This window comes from Xiphophorus couchianus, chromosome 4 (assembly GCF_001444195.1).
Source record: "Xiphophorus couchianus chromosome 4, X_couchianus-1.0, whole genome shotgun sequence".
NCBI classification, from domain to species: domain Eukaryota; kingdom Metazoa; phylum Chordata; class Actinopteri; order Cyprinodontiformes; family Poeciliidae; genus Xiphophorus; species Xiphophorus couchianus.
Window position 1 is genome coordinate 4,456,130 of NC_040231.1, and position 18,128 is coordinate 4,474,257.

Here is an 18,128-nt window from a genome sequence, read left to right on the forward strand (position 1 = left end):
TTACATTACTTGAGCTTGTTATTCATTATTAGATGTCCAAAAGAAAACAAAATTAAATCTCCTTAACTTGCTCTCTTTAATGGTGCTCATTAACTTTCTGCTATTTGTAGCTAATTTCGAGTAATGAAAACTAATGGAGTATAGACGTTGCCACTGATATTTTGTATTCCTATTTTAAAGTTTTATATCTAACTTTTCCACAAGGTAGTAAAAGAGAAAGTTTGCTTTAATGTACTCGACCTCTTTGTGGTTTCAGAAAGAAGTAGTCCCTGTCCGTCTGCCGTACTGTGACCCACATGAAACCACATCCTTGGTGCGACCAGAAGACTACAAATTTGGCCGTTATATAGGGAGCTTTAACACTGTGATTAATGGGTAATGATGGGCTTTCAGCACACACAGCAGGACAGCACTGTGTGCCTCTACTCTCTGTGCTGCAATATTCAGGCAACCATCCCACAAACCGTGCTCATTGGAAGCTCAATCCCTAATTACACTCAATATACAATTCGTTCAAGTCTGTCTTTGTTACTTGCTGCAAGAAGAGTTATTTTGTCGAGAAAGAGGAAATTATAATTTAAATTGAATCACCTTGAGTTATAGTAGTTCAAATGTAGCTTCTAAAGTTATGCTTCTATTGTCAAGAGCAGAAACTATTTTTTTAGATATATGTGGAAGAGGATTAGGGCCACAGAAAAGAAAGAAAAACTCTGAATTTTGGCTGTTTTCTCAGAATTTTGACCTTTTTCCTCATAATTTTGAGTTTAGTCTTAGAATTCTTACTTTTTGTTTCTCAGAATTTTGACTTTAATCTCAGAATTCAGATTTTTTTTCTCAGAAGATTGAAGTCATAATCCTTTTTTCAGTGGCCCTAATCCTCTAGTGCTCATATGATTATGTGACACAAATTGTCTTTCTATATCAATTTCTATTGCAGAAAAGCATTAAAGCATTTAAATCTGGGTGTTCAACTCCAGCCCTCAACGGCTGGTATCCTGCAAGATTTAAATTTGTTCCTGCTTCAACACGGTTGATTCAGATGCTTGAATTACCTCCTCAGCATGTCATCAAGTTCTGCAGAGGCATGGTAATGAGCCATCATTTGGCCCTGGTGTGTTGAACCAGTTAAATCTAAAACATGAATCCTTTCCCGTTATTCCTTCAAAGTAGTCGACGATTGTGAAACTGAAGGAAAAGGTTACATGGTCTTATGTTGTTTTCACGAAGGAGGAACTGAAAATGTGCTGTGAATTTATATTTAGCATTTGTGATTCAATACGCTGCAAAGCCACTTTTCAATGCAATTAAAGTTGTGAGATATGAACGGATGCCTTCATCTAACTGGCACATCTTGAAACCTAGTTTTGCTCATTCCTCTCAGCCAAATCATTCAAGCTCATTGAGATTAAATGGAGAGAGTGTGAGAACATGTATGTTTTTCTGCTGGAATGTGAACCCGGAGTCTTTTGCAGCCTCTTACAGGATCTTTTTCATTTTCTGCAATTTAGCTTAAACTGTCTTCTGGTCAACTTTGTCCAACTTTGCTGGTAAGAAGGATTCAACACAGGGAACCTTATAGAATTGTTTTAATAAAAAAAAAAAAAAACAAACAAAAAAACTGACAGTCTTATAATTTAATCAGAATCTCAGAAAAAAAATATTTCTGAATCAATAACCATTTCTGAATTTAATTGTAACCCTAAAAATTTGAATTGAATCAATTCACTAAATGCAGGAAAATTGGCATCTGTAATCTGAAACATGAAATATTTTCACATATTGTTTATTTGACTTAGACTTAGACTGACTTTATTGTCATTTTGCATGCACAGGGTGTATACAGAACGAAATTGCGCTGCATACGGCTCAGGACAATGTTTTGAGCTTTCAATGTTGTGAGGTTACTCCAGAATAAAATAAAATACAGTATAAAATATGAATATAAATATAAAATATAAAGTGCAGGACTGACAGTAAAAAGGAAGTTACTTAGCTCTGTACATGTGCAAGGTATAAAGTGGAGACCAGATTTTAAGTGCAGTCCAGTTAAGAGTTCAGCAGTCTGATGGCAAGTGGGAAAAAGCTGTTTCGGAACCTGGTGGACCTGCACCGGATGCTGCGGAACCTCTTTCCAGAGGGCAGCAGGGAGAACAGTCCATGGTGGGGGTGTGAGGGGTCACTGATGATGTTTCGGCCTCGGGACACGCAGCGCTGGGATGAAATGTCCTGAATGGAGGGAAGGGGGGCCCCGATGATCCTCTCTGCTGTCCGCACCACTCTCCTCACGTTCTTCCAGTCGGAGGTGCTGCAGCCTCCACACCACACAGAGAGGCAGCTGGTCAGAATGCTCTCTATGGTGCTTCTGTACAACGTCTTGAGGATGGGCGGGGGCAGGTGTGCTCTTCTCATCCTCTGCAGGAAATACAAACGTTTCTGTGCCCTCTTGACCAGAGACGTGGTGTTCACAGTCCAGGTGAGGTCGTTAGTGATGTGCACCCCCAGGAATTTGGTGCTGCTGACCACCTCCACAGCCGAGCTGTTGATGAGCAGTGGAGCGTGGCTGGGCCGGTTTTTCCTGAAGTCGACGATCATCTCCTTCGTCTTGTCAACGTTCAGGATCAGGCTGTTGTCTCTGCACCAGTCCACCAGCTGCTCCACCTACTCTCTGTAGTCCAGGTCGTTGTCGTCTCTGATGAGGCCCACCACCGTTGTGTCGTCCGCGAACTTCACGATGTGGTTGGTGGCGAACCTGGGGACGCAGTCGTGTGTCATCAGAGTGAACAGCAGAGGGCTCAGGACGCAGCCCTGAGGGGAGCCTGTGCTGAGGGTGATGACATCGGAGGTGTGTTGTCCGATCCGGACTGACTGAGGTCTGTCGGTGAGGAAGTCTAGCAGCCAGTTGCGCAGGGGGGTGCTGAAGCCCAGGTGTCCCAGTTTTCCTGCCAGATGCTGTGGGATGATTGTGTTGAACGCTGAGCTGAAGCGTGGTTCATATTCACCAAATCGTGCATTTCTCAGTGGAATGTACCTCCAAATTATTCATGAAAAGTTGCTTAATGTGATCTGTTTAAAACTATTCAACAGAATATCCGCTGTTGATATTAATGCATGTTAATGTATATTTTGTGTTTTAGTTATTAAAATAGGCAGATATAAACATTTTTAAAGGGAATCTCAAGTATTCATGGATCTTAATTGTTCACAAACGGCTGTGGTCCCATACCTCTGCAAATACAAGGATGTGGATGGGAATGTTGAGAATAAATAAATTTTGTGTTTTCCTTCTATCTCCGTTAGCTAGTTGCTAAGTGAAACCTAAAGGAAATGACATGTTAGAAAATGCAAATGAGAGCTACGGGTAGAGGAAATGACACTAGGGAGCGCCCTCTTTGGGGCATAGCTGAGATAGAGGCTAACAAAGGAGATCACAAACTGTTCTTGGTTGCCATTTTGTCTGTTACCTCCTAAAGGTGGCCCGTCAGAATGGAGCAGCTGTATTTTGGTAATAATAAATGGAGTTCATGAATTCAACACACTGACTCTTCTTTAACCTCATACATCATGGAAAACGGACAATTCTCTACAGGAGTCACTGCCCCATGATGCACTGCAACAGTTATTTGAAGCTAAAGTATCAAACAATAACCAAGTATGCAAATTTTATTAGATATTAATCTTGTTTGGTTGCTAAATACTCCATATTTAAGGCTTGTGCTTCTTTTTGACCCCTGACCCGTAATGCAAAATCACAATAAGACACATTGAAGTTTTTGTTTGTCCCAACATAAAATATAGAATTTGATGAATTTTAAGTTTTTATAGCAATTTCATCTCTGTGAATGTATGATAGCTACATTTTAATTTCCAAACTGACCATTTAATTTAGTAAATAATAAAATAATAGACTTTTTAATATGGGATCCATGCAAAAGCATGCTATTGTAAACATGCAGAGTTTTTATTGGATATTAAAAGATTGTCAGGACTTGTTCCTCTAGGGACACTCTGTACATCCTGAGTAAAATTCAGTTTGTAAGACTTAAATTACTGTGGCAGATTTATCAGTGTGTTCATAGCTAGAGCTCATCTAGAATATTCATATCTATATACTGGATGAAATCTACAATATGAAAGTGCAGCTGAATGAAATTGAACCTCATCAGCGACAAAACTGTTTTAGCTTCTTTAAGTTTAAAACTACCACAAAGTCAGAACTTTGGTCTTTGAATTCACTCGTCTAACAAGACAAAGTATGCTGAGGTCACTTCTGTGTGGGCCAATTTATATCTAACTTCTCTCTTTCCTGATGAGACAACGGGCAGCAGATTTTATCACAAAGTGACTGGTAGTGTCACCACTTTCCAACCTTTAAATAAATGTAACTAAATCACATTTGATTGTTGTTGATTCTTGCATTTTTGCTTCCTTAATTGGTTTTCTTGTTTCTTCACTTCATATTCATTCTAATCTTGCTTTAATTAGACTGTGCACAGTAAAATTTATTTTCAGTGTTTGCTTCTCAACATTTCATTTAAGGTAAAACATTGACATTAAATTTGATATATAACCTCCCTACCTACATCATACAGCCATTTAAATTCTTTAAAACCTGCTTGCTGAATGACAAAAGTGACTTTTAAATTGTTTCATTTTATGCAAATGAACATTGAAATAATAAATCTCGCATCTGTCACTCTGAAACGTTTAACAGGTGATTTAGACTTCAACAGTACATCTAGGAATTAGATGCATAAAACTCTAAATATATTGGTCAAAACTTGCATTTATACATATTCTGGACACATAAGCACCATACATCTTCACATAAAGTCTAAAGAAAAATACCAGAAAAACATGAAACTGGTTCCATATGAATGCAAGATTTATGCATGTGGCAATAGAGGTTTGATCAAACATGGCTGTCTGTATTTATGTCAAGTCTCAGAGTCTATTTCCAGCTATTTGACTGACAATACTGAAGATTATTCTTAGAAAAAGACATCTCACAGGTGGAGTCTCTGTCCAGAAGGATTTATTTTTCCACAACAAAAGAAAAATCTACTAAATGATTTTAGTCTAATCTCTGTTGCTCAAAAATCTCTTGAAGAAGTCTGACACGCCCAATTAACAAAAACAGTGTCAAACACCAGTTCCATGTTCTTCTGGTGAATTTTATTGTTTAACTTCCTTTTTTTTTTTTTTTTTCCTCTTCTTCTTCTTCTTTTGTGTTTTATTGGGAGATGGCAACCAACTCAAGGTGCATTTACTGCCACCTACTGGACTGGAGTGTGGTCATCAAGGTGTGAATTTAATAATACACACCTTAATGGTATGCATGAATGTGCAAATTCACATCCATACACACTCAAGTGTGTGAGTGTGTATGCCTACACACACACTCACATGTGTGTGCAGGCGTGTATGGACACGCCTGCACACAAATAGAGTACATATGTACTTCAAATACAGGTTCCTTTTTTTCCCCAGCATCTGACATCTTATACCAAATTGGCAACACACCTGCACTTCATTAGACCATACCATAACAGAACAACAAAATCTAAACAGAAAAACAGGAATAATATTCTTAATCTAATTTACAAACTCATCTACATAATTAAATTGTCTGCAAAATAAAACATTTAATACAAGGGCAACTTAAAAGGTTACTTTAAAGGAAAATTGAAAACAAAGAATACAAATCCATTTGGTAGAACCCAGTGATGTAATCAATGACGTCATACAGCCATTTAAGCAGGAAATGCTGGGCCGGCCCCTCCCACACACCTGGCTGTGGCATGTAAACGGACAAACAATGGTGAGTAAAAAAGAAAAACAATTTAACAGAAATGCACCTTGAAACAAAAGAAACATTCATACTCATCCAAAGATCCAGAAGTGTTAGCTTCTAAAACTAAAACATAAACATAGACGTAAACTGCAACATAATGCTACCACAAACAAACCTGGGGTAGTGAGCGAAGCAAAGTTGCAACAGCAATGTTCAAATCGAAGCATTATGACCAACTATAGAAAGATTAAATACATCAGAAATAAGAATAAGGGACAGGTGGTTATCACAACCACCTGTCCCTTAGTCACAAGCAGTTTGTCACAAGCACTTAGTAGTGTAGTGTAGTAGTTTATTGGAGTCATCTTATGGCTTTAATGCTGGACAGTTATTCACTACTCATACAGTGCTTGCAAAAATATTCTAAAATACAAACAGTGTATTTTACTGACTATGTCACAATTCCTTCTGTGTTTTGGTTTTCTTTTGTCTGTAAGTTGATCATTAGTTTGTGTTCAATATGTTTTGCCATTTTCAGTCTTCTGTACTCATCATTGTTCAAACAGTGTTGCTATATCAGATTGTTCTTGTGTTGGGGTGTTTCTATATCTCTTGTTTTTCCTTTTTGACTTCTTTTCTCTTCCACTCTTAGTTCAGCTCCATCCATGTTAAATACCATCCTTCTCTCCACTTTCCTGCTTCCTCCCAGCCACAGGTGAACCACATTTTCTCTGATTAGTTCATGAGGTCCCTCTGTCATGATCCACACTGCATCATCATAAAACCTCACTGGCATTTGCTGTTTGTTGTTGCATTCTTCAGTTACCTGCTCCATTCCTTGTCCTGCTCCTCCTGCTTAATTTTTTGGTAAGTTTTCATTATTTTTCAATAATGTAAACTCTATCTCAGCCAGAGTAGTTTTTCAACACTACATTTTGCTGCACTCAGCCGTTTGATTGCGCCTCTGGCTGCATGTATGCATGCAGGAACTTGAATCTTTTCGGCTGTCCCAAATCTTCTGCAGAATGAAAGACTTTCTGTATTTTGATCCTCTTTCCCATCAACTCTGACCAGTTTCACCTGTCTTTGCATGATGATACTACCACCAAAACATCTTTTAGCTTCCTTCATATTAAGTTTTCCATTGGTGCCAGAGTTTTGTCTGATTAAAGCTCTTAATGACTTACCATGTCTTGTTAGATTAACAGTTGGCTGAATACAAACAACACACTGTTTTTCAACATTTTACTTATGTAGAACTTTGTGTTTTATAATACAGCAGAAATGTTTGCATATTTGCACTTGTGTGATGAATTTTTCTTAATCCACACATTGATCACGGACTAAAACTCAACATTTTGTAAGTAAAGTTTTAGAAATACTGTCACCTGCATCACTTTAAGTCGACTTGTTTTGACCATTTTGTTGGAAATTTGCATTGAACTCGCTTGTGTGAAAGGATGCAAGATCTGTTGATATTGTGTTAATTGATGTAATTTGACAGTACACAAATAAAAACTGCTTTGATTTTATTTATGTGTCCCTGTGGAGTGTAGAGGGCCACATAAAAAGTTATGGCGGTCCAGATTTGGCCCCCGAGCCTTGAGTTTGACACATGTAAAACACAAAAGGTTTGTAATGTGACTTGAGGGTTGTGCACATTTTCGTAAGGCACTAACTTGTGCCCTGAATCAAGCAGGGAGCAATTTAGAGCTTCATTTGTATAGAAATGTCAATCAGGCATTGTTTGGAAAGACACTACTGAGAAAAGAATCAGTAATGAACTCGGAACAATACGAATAAATTCTGATTTTTATATGATTCAACTGTTATCTTTAAAGAGATAATAGAAGGCTTAAAGAGTCAGGCAGCTTTGAGCTGAACAATTGATTTGTGTTGTTTTGTACTTATTAAAAGTCTGAAAAGCAGAAATTCTGCTGCCTGCAAATCTTACAGATTGCCTTGAAACAATTAAATCTCAACTTTGAGCTCCTCAGAAGCCTCAATTTCTAAATAATGCTACCTTCTTTTTTTTTTGTTTAGCTCTGGATCAGTGATTTGGCCTCCATGTGAATCCTGCTGTTTACAATCTAATTTGATAGTCTGGAGTAGTGACCTGCATCCCAAAGCAGAAATTATGCCGTTCATTGTGTACAACTACAGCGATGTAGGGCCATTCTAGGGAGAGGAAAAAAAGAAGTAAATGTCCACCAAAAAACTCAGTTTTAGATTAATCTGAGAAGTGAGAATTTCTGAGCTTGAACAGTCAAAAATTTTCTAGAAAAACACATTTTTGAGTTTCAAAAGTCCAAAAATCTTTGCCTTTTGAGCTCCAATCTAATTGTTTCTAGAAAACCTGTAGAATCTGAAACTTTTTTTTTTTTTACAGAAATGTAATCAATGTACAATGACAATAAAATGTTCAATAAAAATGAATAGGGCTCCAACTTAAATTGTGTTAATTTGTTACTGTACATGTAATGCAAACTAAGTTTATCAATCTTAATCTATCTACATGTATTGAACATGACAACTTAATATGTTTACGTGGATAAACTTAACTGGATTACTTGCAATATTTTTTTGTTAAAGTTGGATCACGTGTTTTCTTTTTCAGAAAGAAAAAGATAACTGTCATAGTAGAGCAGTTTCGCAGGTGGAGAACATTGTGCTTCTGCCTTTGCTGTTGTGTGGATGAAGGTAACCCAGACAACCTGACGATGTACACAAATTAGAGGCAGGGATGAGTAGGAGTATGATTAATGGTTCACAATAAGGACAGGCCACAAGAGGAGGAAGGATGGAGCAGCGGTGAAAATCCCATGGCTGTTAGACGACGGAGAGGCGGAAAGACAATTAGGCAGATTCAGGAGCTAAGGGAACTGATCAGGAAATAAATTCCACCTTCAGATATTGCCCAAGAAAAGTGAGTTGGAGTTGTGAAATCTGAAACTTTGATAATTTTTTTAAGACGTATAAGAAAAAGGAGAAATCCACATATCGGTGAGATAATTTCCCACACTCTCCGCTCTCCGAGGTTTTATTTCAAACCTCCTTTCTCACCTTCAAAACCGGAACTTTCTGCCGTCTGAACGGGGGGACAGCCCGGGTTGATGGTAGCATTTACAGCCGGAATCTCTATCTGCAGTCTGGTTGTTTTCCATCTGGAGTAAAGAGCGCACGTTTCTGCCTTCTTATGCCGCGTGGAGATTGATCAGACGCGTGCAAACATTAAAGCGTCGCGTGCTTTTTCCCGGTAGGGAACCCCTGCGCTCGCGCCGTGGACCATTCCTCCGTTCATCTACATCCAGACGAGGTGTGAACAGCGCACAGCGCCAGACGGACCAGAGTTGTTGGCTGGTGTGGATTCACAGCGGAGCGCACAACTCGCGGACTCTGTACAACGCAACTCCGGCACAGATGGATATTTACGTAGCTCTGTTGTTGTTTTTCCTTTTCACCAAACCAGGTGAGCGCACGAAAAATGCTTGACCGCAGTGAGGGATTTTGTTTTAACTTGAGCTTGTTTACATTTTTGGTCTCTTTCTCCGCGGTGCATGTTTGACCAAGTTAAGATTTCCCTCAGCGTCTTTGGATTTAGTGATTATTGTGTGTTGCATAAGTTACCTGCGGAAAATAGCGACAGAACTGACAGAGTAACAGATGAAACCTTCTATCTGCACCTTTAATGTGCGGTGCACCTACAGCCCGTGGAGAGCACAGGTGATGACTGCAGGCAGGAGATGCAGCGATACGAACAAAGTATCTACAAACCACTGCGCAACTTGCTCCAAAAGAGACTTGATAGCAAATTTTGTTTTTATAATGTTTTTATTTATTTATTTATTTATTTATTTATTTATTTTTTAACTCTGTATTCGTTCATAATTAGATTCGTTTCCCTAACCTTCATCTCTCTTTCTGTTCAGCTTTTGGTTTCGGATCAGATCAAGACTACCAGATTGATATAATCAGCGAACTTGACCTGGCAAATGCCACTTATGGAATTACCCAAGTGGCTGGACTTCACAACGGCAGCAAAGCCTTCCTGTTCCGAGGTAACGACCCACATTTCTCTGTAAGACGCGTAACTCAAGTTGAAGGAACATTATTTTTATTCCGTGGCTCCGTGCGCGCTCCTGCACGCCCTCGGTTTTGTTAATTAGTGAGAGCAAACCCACGCAGCGCCACACCTTTTGGTGTCGGAGTGTGTTGAGTCAGACAACTCCGGGGAGCCTCCACTCATAATTACTCCACATTTAATTTGTCCGAGGCGGCAGATGCTCAGAGTCATTCTGGACACACTTGAGCGCGCAGTCTGCCTTGGATTTCCACCACACTGTGATTGTTTCTAATGCTTTCTTCTGTGTAATACCAGCAACTGGCCGCATATAGCTGCCATCAGCTGCGTTTTATTGTGAGCATAATGAAGGGTGCACAGCATGTGGTCAGACTGTTTAAAGCCCTGGAGGGGAGGAAAGGATGAAATTACATTTTTCCTCTGGTTTTGTGTTTTAAGTAGTTTTTCTTTTGAATGGTGGGTTTTCCACTCTATGAACGGTTGCAGAGCAGGTTTGAAACTAGAGGCAGAGTTGATGGAGAGTGGAAGGACACAATGAGGGTATTTCATTCAGAGAGGAGAGAGATGGAGTCTTTGGATATAAAGAGAGGAGTTCTCCAAAGACAAATTGTTCCATTAATTAAAAGATGTCACAACGTTTTAAAAATAATGTAAGTTTTAATGCAACAAACTCACAAAAAAAGATTTATTTTGTTTGATTTTTGATCGTCTGCTGAATGTGCAAAACTTGACAGCCTGATGCAAAAATCAAAGTTTGCTCGACTCTTGGCAAAGTTAGACTGAGGCGCCGACTGACTGAAAATGTCAGCAACCTCTACCAATTCTTTGTTTTTGTAAAACTCACAAAACAGCCATAAGCATAACGGGGATCTTTTGTGAACATGTGTTTGTTTACTATCTGTTCAAATCTGAGAGCTGCAACATCAGCAGTTTCAGTTGTTTTAAATCCGACTTATTCTACTGCTTGTGTGGAGATTTTATATTTCTACAAACTCAATGTGATATGACATCTGTCTGCTACAGGTAAGAGCAATGCTAATGATAAGGACTTCACAGATCTGTGTGTGTGCAGTAGTTTTATTTTCTGGAGGGCTTGGCTCAGTACGCCACTGGCTCTACATAAATGAAGGCCGGGCTGCTTGGCCAGCTCTACTGATGTAAAGCTGTCCAAGATTCTGGACTCAATACCACCAGGGACACACAACTGCTCTCACTTAGTTCATACACACAGCCCCTCCCTCCTCCAACCTTTTCTCCTGACAGTTTCCAGGATCCAAGAGTTTGTGCAGCAGCCAGATAGCAGGGGAAACAGCAGGGTAGTCCAACTGGGAATACTGGACTTGCTTATGTTGTGACCTAGTTAATACATCAGTTATACAGTCTCTGCTTCTGTCATGGCTTGGTAACCCAGATTGCTCCGCTAAGCGACACCAGCTGAAGTTCATAAATATTTCATTACTTAAAAAAAGGTGATTGATATTTCAAAGCACCGTAACCACATAGTTAAACATGCAGTGCATCCTGTTGTAGAGCTGGTGTTTGCAATCACTGCAAAAACACAAAACCTTACCAAGTATTTTTGGTTTAGTTTCTAGAGCAAATATCTTAGGATGCTTGAATTAAGACAAAACTAACTTGCAAGTAACTTTTCAGCAAGATATAGAAACTTGTTTTAATTCAATAATTCCTTTATAGGGATGTAAAAAACTTACTCCATTTGCATATTAATTCACTTATAACTTCCCCTTGATATTAGTTAATTTATCTGGGAATGGAATTAGTACTTTTTAATATAAATAAGGAATTATTTACTTAAAACAAGCCTCTAAATCTTGCTGAAAAGTTACTTTTAAGTTGGTGTCTTATTAGGATTATTATAATATATTTACACTGGAGCAGGACACAACAAGATGCACTCTTATTGTTTTTGTGGCCTGACTAAATTACTAATATTCACATTTTGACTTATGAGCATAAACCATGATTTTTATTGGAATTTTAGATGGATTTTTTTTTTGGTCAACATTTTTCCATCAATGCTTTAGAGATCTGCAGATCCATCCAGCAATATATTTGATTAATTTTATTCTTGTTTGGTCTTCTTAGTTAGATTGTCTTGGTGGGTTTGCATCAGTGTAAAACCCCTTTTCTTTTCAAATAATGACTTGAACAGTTTTCTGCAAGAGGCTTAGAATCTTGTTTTATAACAGCAGTGCTTTAAACTTTACGTTCCTCGTTTATTCTATGTTCTCCAATGGAATAAATGTCTTTACAGAACAGTTTTAAATGCACTAAGATTATGGACTCAATTTGTTATGTTGGATTGTATTTAGGGGCATCAGCTTTCATGAGACTAAATGCATATGCCTGCTGGACCTTTCAGACTTGCATTTGTAAAACAAATCATCATTCCCTTCCTCTATACTATTGAATTGTGTTCTCAAATACAAAAATGCTAAGTAAAAATGCATTAATATTCTGTGCATGTAGCATTAAAAAAGGTTAACAGAAATTAGAGCTAAATGATATGAGGGAAATCTATGATGTGGGATACTGACTCTGAATGTGAGTGTTACAGTGTAACTTGCAGTAAATGCTGTGGGCTCATTGTACACAGATCCCAGATGGTGACTATTATACATATAGAGATTTTTCAATAAAACCAGTAGCATGGTTTCATTAAAAGTGTTACATCTGGCCAAAGCTGCTATTTTGGCAAAGGAAACAAAAACTAAAATTGTAGCTTAATGACTTTTTGACTCTAATATCACTCAAAATATTTTCTGTTCTATCAAACTTCCTTTTTTTTAGAGAGCACGACGATGATTTTCTAACATTTATTTCTGTTCTTTCTGAACTCATAATGTGAACAGTGACCCCCTGTTTAATAGGACCTACTCTGAACTTGTGATCCAATATAAGCACTAAAAGAAATGGAAATATTTAAACTCTCCCACTGTGCCGAAAGCATTGAACAAAGCTCAGCTAATTGCTAAGGTATTTGCATATTTGTTATTTTGCTTTTTGCAATTAAATGTAACAGACCTGCTTACATTGCTGAAAGATCCTATATACTGAATAAAGATTTTCTTTTTTCCATATGAAGCCTGACCTATATTCGTATTCCAGGTTGCAGCCCAGAGTGTCAGCCTCATTGCTCAGACCAGCCTTGGTCCTGGCTTTGCTTTAGATTTAAAGAAGTGGTGATTATAGTTTGTTCTTATGTTCCTGTGGGGGCATTTTGGTACTGCCGGATTCATTTTAGTAAAGAGTGTATAACTTAAATTTAAACAGGTGCTACGGCCTCATACTATGATATATTTTTCTGTAAGGACTCTAGTATTGATTCATTAGCATTTATGGAGGAAAAACCTTGTTACTTTAACTGTTTCACTGAAACTGCAGACATATCATGCTTGACATAACTTCACCGCAGACAAACAAACCTCCAATTTTACTTTATGAACCAAGACATCAAAATACTAAAACTCCCCTCTTGGGGCAGGATGTCATTTCCAACCTGAAGAGGGCACTCTACCCTTTTCTGGTGGTGGTCCGTTGTGGCTGCGAACTGATCTGACAAAAGCTGGAGATCATGACCTGATGAAGCCAACAGAGCCACATCGTCTGTGAAAAGCTGGGATCTAATCCTGAGACCACCAAATTGGAAACACTCAGCACCTTGACAGCACCTAGAAATTCTGTCCATAAAGATTATGAACACAATGCATGACTAAAGGCAAACTTGGCAGAGTCCAAAGCTCACTGGAAACAGATCTGACTTGTGCTGCGTTCAGACAGAGCGCGATTTGAGTGTCTGCTTTACATTCAATGTATGTCAATTTGGGACATGTTTGAAGTGTTTTGAGCATTTGATGTGTGTCCAGTATGACCAACTTTGGGGTTAGAAAATCCATCGTTGGTGTCCTGCCAGGAGATGCAGGCACCGATGCAGATTAACTGGTCATCAAACTGGACTCGGATGAGATGAAAATAGCGATGAAAGCGATCCTTGTTACCTTGCAAAACTCACAACATCTCTAGTGAATCCAAACATGGTGCAGAGACATATTTGCTTTCAGCAAATAAAAGCACTCAATATTTCATCTGCCATTGTACAAAGAGACGGATCACTGCAGAAACAAAAATCTTACCAAGTATTTTGTATTTTTTGTCTAGTTTCTAGAGCAAATATCTTAGTACACTTGAAATAAAAGAAAACTAACTTACAAGTAACTTTTAGCAAGACATATACAGGCTTGTTTTAAGTAAATAATCCCTTAATACTGATGAAGTACTTGCTCCATTTGTAACAGGTGGCATCAATGAGTCTCAGAAGTCGTTCAGGTGGGTCTCAACCAGATATTTTATTTTTTTTTATTCTGGGGGAAGAAGGGAAAACAAATGAACAACCTCCTCAACTCCTCCTCCCTGCACTCCGGCTCTAAAAATGTGGAAATAAAAACAATGTTCAACCGGGCTGTGCTGGACTAGCACCGGTCGTTCGCGCCAAAATAAAAAGGAAATTATAATAAAACTGTTTATAAAAAAAACCACAATGACGGTCAAAACTGCAAAATAACACACTAACAAACAATAATAAACATATGGTAAAGACCTCAACATGAACAACATCCATACAGAAAAATAAACATATCTCAGCAGCGAACTTTCCTCTGACTTACCCACAGCAGCGCAGAACAACGCTCTGAGGGAAAGGGGGGGCAGAGGAGCTACGAGGGCTGGAATAAACTACGGAAGCCCAGGGAACACAAACGAGGCGGAGAGCAGGAGAGCAGAAGGGCAACCCCTGCAGGCAAAAACAACAAAATAAATAAAAATAACTGAATAAGATAAAATTCACAAATTCTCAATATAAAATGAATAAGAAATAATAATTTAACAAAGAAACACATTTGTAACTCTGTTACACATTGGCAAATTATTTCACTTATAACAAGACATTTGTCTCATGTTATCAGTTAATTTATTTGCAATGGAACTAGAAATCTTCCATCAATATTGATAAGTTATTTACAAGCCTCTATATCTTACTGAAAAGCTACTCTTAAGTTTGTCTTATTTCAAGTGTAAAATATTTACACTAGAAAGTAGACCAAAAATACTTTGTACGATTTTGTGTTTTTTGCAGTGAGAGGGAAAAAAAGGGATGAGGCTCCTCCCACTGCATCTAGAGCTTTTTGTCTTTTGTCTTTTTGTTTTGAAGCTCTATATCAGAAGTCTAACTTCAAAGTTCACGTGTCTAACTTAAGGTGTTGGATGCGTTTTTGACGTGCAAAACACAGCGTTACTGCTGACACAACAGCCTGTATCAAGGGGCCTTGTACCACTTTAGTATAAAAAGCATGTAATGGTGCAGGTTTTTTTTTTTCAACCGTTCAGTCATTTCCAGTCTTTCCATCTCTCCAGAACTGTATTATCTTCCAAAATGACTCGTGTGTTTTCCTTCTTATATGCATCTTCATATCTGACACACAGGTTAAGTAAAGCTTACTACAAAGTGACCTCTGATCATGAAATAGGCTACATGGTGAGGGCAATAGGATGGGTTTAGGAGTCACAATGCAGTTCCATGCTGTGCATTCTGTAAAATCAGCTGTTGGACATTAAAGAGCTTTCAAAACTATAGTTTGTAGCATCGAATTGAGCTCAATATTTCTGGACAGTGTATATCCCTCTGCTCTTCACCGGCTGTTGCACAGAATCATTAATGTTAAATGGTAACAAGTGCAGCTTTGATCTTGATTCTGTGAAATCTTTTCGTACGCCTCCTCAGCCTTTTAGGTCAGTTATGCTTAACACAAAACTGACTACAAAAAGGGTTTGTAATTAACGTCTAATATACCCTCCTGTTGATTCAAGTCAATTTTTTTCATACATAATTAAAAGCAAAAACCCGCACTATACCCCTGCATTGTTATATTTGACTGTTGTCCCTGTTAATAATAAGCCTACTGTTGCATGTAAACTGTACATCAAACAAAAAAATTACCTGCAACAGAGATCAAAGACGGATGTGTTTTTCTATTCTGAAGCACGAGTTACATGTATCAATATACACTTAATGTATGTTCAACAAAAAATACACAAACGCTTGGCTTTACAGGGCAACTTCCAACTTCATAAAGGAATACTTTCTGGTTGCTTATTATAAAAGTTGCAACTTTTAAGATTCCTACAAATAACTTAAAGTTGCTTTGTATCTGGATGTATGCATTAATTTAATTCGATTTAGTGAATTTTATTTACTTGGATGTAATTCACAACAAATGCCATCTCAAGGCACTTTAAAAAAGAAGTTTGATTTATAAACAGGAATATATAATCGAATCAATTCAATAATATATAGACTGATTCAAATTCAGTTATTCACAAACCCATTCAACAAATTAAAATATTGAAAACTTCATTATCACCAAATGAAAAAAAATTTAGGTTAATTAGACAAACGTTGACGTTTTAACACCTTTATTTCTCAATCATACTTAATGAGAAGCACATTTAGAGGTTTTTGGCAGATCAAGAAAAGGTTAACTTAACAGCCTAAATAATAATTTATAACACTGATCTACTCCTAAATGGCCACCATATTTGTAAGCTTTTCCTAATTAAACTCATAGTAAAGGAACAACTCTGTTTAATGAGAAACATGGATGTTATGACAGCAGAAATATGTTATTTTTAGAAGTTTGAAAAAAATGAATCTACTAATGAGACAGTGTGACAGTCTGTTTGAACTTGCATTAGATAAGATAAACACAGTAAAGATGCACAATAATTATTCACAATTAGTAATTTAACATATGAAAGCACATTTCATAATCTGTTTTGGATTAATCGCTTGAAAGAAATTAATTAATCCCAGCAACAAAACTGACATTTTCTTTGGACGTAAAATATTAAATACATGCTTCACTAATCAGTAAATTTTTGTTGTTTTCAACCATTCTTGTTTTGCTCAATGTCGTATTAAAACCTAAATAACATAATTTTGATACCCACATCAGACTAACTTTATTTTTCTTGAATGAAATTTGTTGAAATCAGGAAAAAGTGTTCACAACCTCATTTGTTTTCCTGTATTTCATTTCTTTGTTTTTAATGTGAAGATACAATCAGATCAAGATGTAGCTCATTAGCAATGTGCTACATCTTGATGTTTAATTTACATTAAGTGTGAAAATGCAGATTTGTCTGAGTAAAAAAGTCTTTTTGTGAAGATTAAATACATAAAGGAAAAACCTCCTTAAGATTTTTTTCTTTGATTTTTATTTTATTTTTTAAAATTCTATCCACAGTGGCCTTCATACACTGTCATAAAAATCTCTTTCAAATTCTGTCTTTGCAATAAATATCAAGCTACTTTATCAGATTTATTTTTTATTTTGTCGACCCGTGATTACTTTTGAGGCTTCATTTTTGGTCCCAGTAGAAAAAAGTTCAGACACCTCTGGACTAAATGATGATTTTGACAAACCAGCAGGTATGAGATACAGGACTGAACCTCTACTGGGTCAGGCTCATCATCGTCTCTTGATAATGGGATCATGGTGAGCCTCCACATTGTGATTTTTGTGAATTTATAATTTATTAAAATATTTTCCACCTTAGTGGAATATTTTTCAATCTCTTTTCTGGTCTGTGGCTTGTACAGCAGTGTTACAGATCGGACTCATTAGTTTTCATCTCAACATCTTAATGGTATCTAATTAGCAAGTTAGCATTAGGAAGGAACGGACACCATTAAATCAGCCGTGTGACACATTTCGTCTTGGGTTTTAGTTCTTTTATTGACTGCTGGAGGTGGGAAAAGCCGGTTAATTTCACTTGCAGTGGCTAATTTTGTGTTTTCTCTTTTCAGTCTGTGGTTCAACAGAAAATAAATGAACTAATGATTAAATTTTCAGACCAAACTGTGGCATAAAAACTAAAGGTGTCGCATTACTTTATGGTTTGAAGAAGTTCTACAATTATTGTCAAACATAATTAAGGCACAAGAGAAAATTTAGAAAAAAGTCATAATGTTTGCACCTTGTTTTTTATTTAATTTGTTCCCCTTGAACCAATGACTAGCTGTGAATGCTTCTACTATTGATAAAACAAACCATCTAATCGACCTGTTTTTGCTTGTTTGGGCTATTTCGAGTCCACCTCCAGTAAAGTGCAGAGGAAGAACACGTTGCTTGTGGCAACAGTTATTTTCAAAGCTTCAGTAGAAAACATTGGCTTTTGCTA

The 18,128-nt window shown here is 37.4% G+C and overlaps 1 protein-coding gene across 1 annotated transcript in view; it reads left to right on the plus strand.

The window, feature by feature from the left end:
• Positions 1-5,779: 5,779 nt before the first annotated feature.
• LOC114143248 (protein kinase C-binding protein NELL1) overlaps positions 5,780-18,128 on the plus strand; it is a 237,297-nt gene continuing 224,948 nt past the window's right edge. Inside the window, exons 1-5 of the mRNA XM_028015109.1 lie at positions 5,780-5,818; positions 6,444-6,506; positions 6,614-6,658; positions 9,052-9,260; positions 9,721-9,849. Coding sequence (XP_027870910.1) covers positions 6,457-6,506; positions 6,614-6,658; positions 9,052-9,260; positions 9,721-9,849 — 433 coding nt within the window. The 5' untranslated portion in view covers positions 5,780-5,818; positions 6,444-6,456. The remainder of the gene's footprint in view (positions 5,819-6,443; positions 6,507-6,613; positions 6,659-9,051; positions 9,261-9,720; positions 9,850-18,128) is intronic.